This window comes from Amphimedon queenslandica, unplaced genomic scaffold, assembly GCF_000090795.2.
Source record: "Amphimedon queenslandica unplaced genomic scaffold, v1.1 AMPQUscaffold_11401, whole genome shotgun sequence".
NCBI lineage: Eukaryota > Metazoa > Porifera > Demospongiae > Haplosclerida > Niphatidae > Amphimedon > Amphimedon queenslandica.
The window spans coordinates 7,410-9,498 of record NW_003548357.1 but is presented as its reverse complement, the minus strand read 5'-3'; the positions used below and the strand labels follow the sequence as shown (position 1 = coordinate 9,498).

General features: G+C 37.2%; 1 protein-coding gene across 1 annotated transcript in view; it reads right to left on the bottom strand.

Moving 5' to 3' along the window:
* Positions 1-793: 793 nt before the first annotated feature.
* Positions 794-2,089, bottom strand: part of LOC109589358 (electron transfer flavoprotein-ubiquinone oxidoreductase, mitochondrial-like) — a gene marked incomplete at its 3' end in the record, with an annotated part of 3,062 nt that continues 1,766 nt past the window's right edge. Inside the window, exons 3-4 of the mRNA XM_020005452.1 lie at positions 1,575-1,804; positions 794-994 (exon numbers count right to left, since the gene is read on the bottom strand). Of these exons, the coding sequence (XP_019861011.1) occupies positions 794-994; positions 1,575-1,804 (431 nt within the window). The remainder of the gene's footprint in view (positions 995-1,574; positions 1,805-2,089) is intronic.

Here is a 2,089-nt window from a genome sequence, read left to right as displayed (position 1 = left end):
TATTTTGCTAATTGCTACACAGTTTCCATAAGACCAAGAGTAGATAATAATTAGAGGAGAGTGTCCTACTGTGCACTATATCCCCTGCTTCATCATGCCATAGAATTGAAGAGTCACATTCTGGTTATTTTCGTATTTTTTAGTAGTTATTCGAAAATAATTAGCAATAACTATAACTACTCAAATAAAATACAGAAATAACCGGAATGTGACTTTCCATTTCTACGTGGTGATGAGCAGACCATATAGCCAGTAGGACACTCTTCTCTAATTACTATCTACTCTTCATAAGACATACATGTACATGTGTACTTGTACATGTAGTTTGTGACAGAACATGTACATGTAGTTTGTACATTTACAATGTTCATATTGAAAGCAAAACAAATGCAAAACAATCAATGAAAATAATAACAATAACAACTAATTGTTCCCCTTTAGTTTACATACATGTGTAAATGTGCATGTACACGTACATGCACATGTACAGTACATGTACGATGCATGGATATAAACAGAACAAACAGAGCCACTAAATATACTCATAATAAAACTTGTATATTCAGATACACTCTACATGTATATGTACAACATACATGTTTACTGAATATTTCAAGTCTAATGTGTCTAATAATTTTAGCACTACATGTACATGTACATGCACATGTAACTACATGTACATGTATGCGTACATGTACATGTACAGTACATGCATGATAAATGAATGTCCTTAATTAATACTATTTATTACATCATGTACATGAACATTTAATTATATTAGTAATATTCTTACCTCACTAGCAGCTATACCAGGATATACTTCAACTCCAAGAGCCTCAGCTTGTTCACCCAACCACCTCACGAAATTACCCAATCGAACCACATAATTACCATGATTATGCATGGGAAGGCCAGGAATAATAGGCAGGGGGAACCGTCTCTTTTCAGTTAGAAAATACATACTATCTGATGTGACTGGAGTATGTAATGGAGCCTGAGGAAAGGAGGAGAGAGAGAGGCAGGGAGAGAGAGAGAGAGAGAAAAGGAGGGAGAGGGAGGGAGAGAGAGAGAGAGAAAGGAGGGAGAGGGAGGGAGAGAGAGAGAGAGAGAGAGAGAGAGAGAGAGAGAGAGAGAGAGAGAGAGAGAGAGAGAGAGAGAGAGAGAGAGAGAGAGAGAGAGAGAGAGAGAGAGAGAGAGAGAAAAGGAGGGAGAGGGAGGGAGAGAGAGAGAAAGGAGGAAGAGGGAGGGAGAGAGAGAGAGAGAGAGAGAAAAGGAGAGAGAGGGGGAGGAAGGAGAAAAGTAAACAATAAAAGAGAAAGACAAAGGAAGGGGAGGGAAATATAAGAATGAGAGGAAAAGGAGTATGACTGTAAAACATAATGACTGTATGACATAATATGACTGTATAAATAAAATTCAATTAGGTATGGGTGGTAAACATCCCTGATCTATCTGCTTGGCTAATGGTTATGTCAACCTGGAGTCATTATTAAATTTTTTACGCAATTACATGTACATGTACATGTACATGTACATGTATACCACACAAAATCACAAATCATGATTCCACTTACTTCTCTGTCCTTCCAGTCAGGGAACAGCTCATTAAGAGCTCTTGGCTCAAGGACAGCACCTGATAATGTGTGGGCTCCTACCTCAGGAGCTTTATCAACAACACAAACTCTTATCTCCTCTCCACTCTCCTCACTCAACTGCATGAGTCTAATGGCTGCTGATAGACCAGCTGGCCCTGCACCAACAATCAGTACATCACACTCATCAGCCTCTCGGGACATATCAATACCTAAATATGTACATCACAAAACTAATAATAACAATAATTATTGTTAATACGCTCATAAATAATGTGAAAAGAAGTAAAATTAATAGAAGAGTCAATGCATAATTTTAAAAACAAGATTTAAAGCAATATTTTCCAAGTTATTGAGAAAGATCTATGAGTTGGGAACAGGTGGTGTTAAAGGTATGTTTTTTAATAACAAAATTCAGTTGTACAGTATGAATGACAGACAGACAAAACAACTACCTATACCTTACATAGGCGAGGCTAATAACTACATGTAGTACT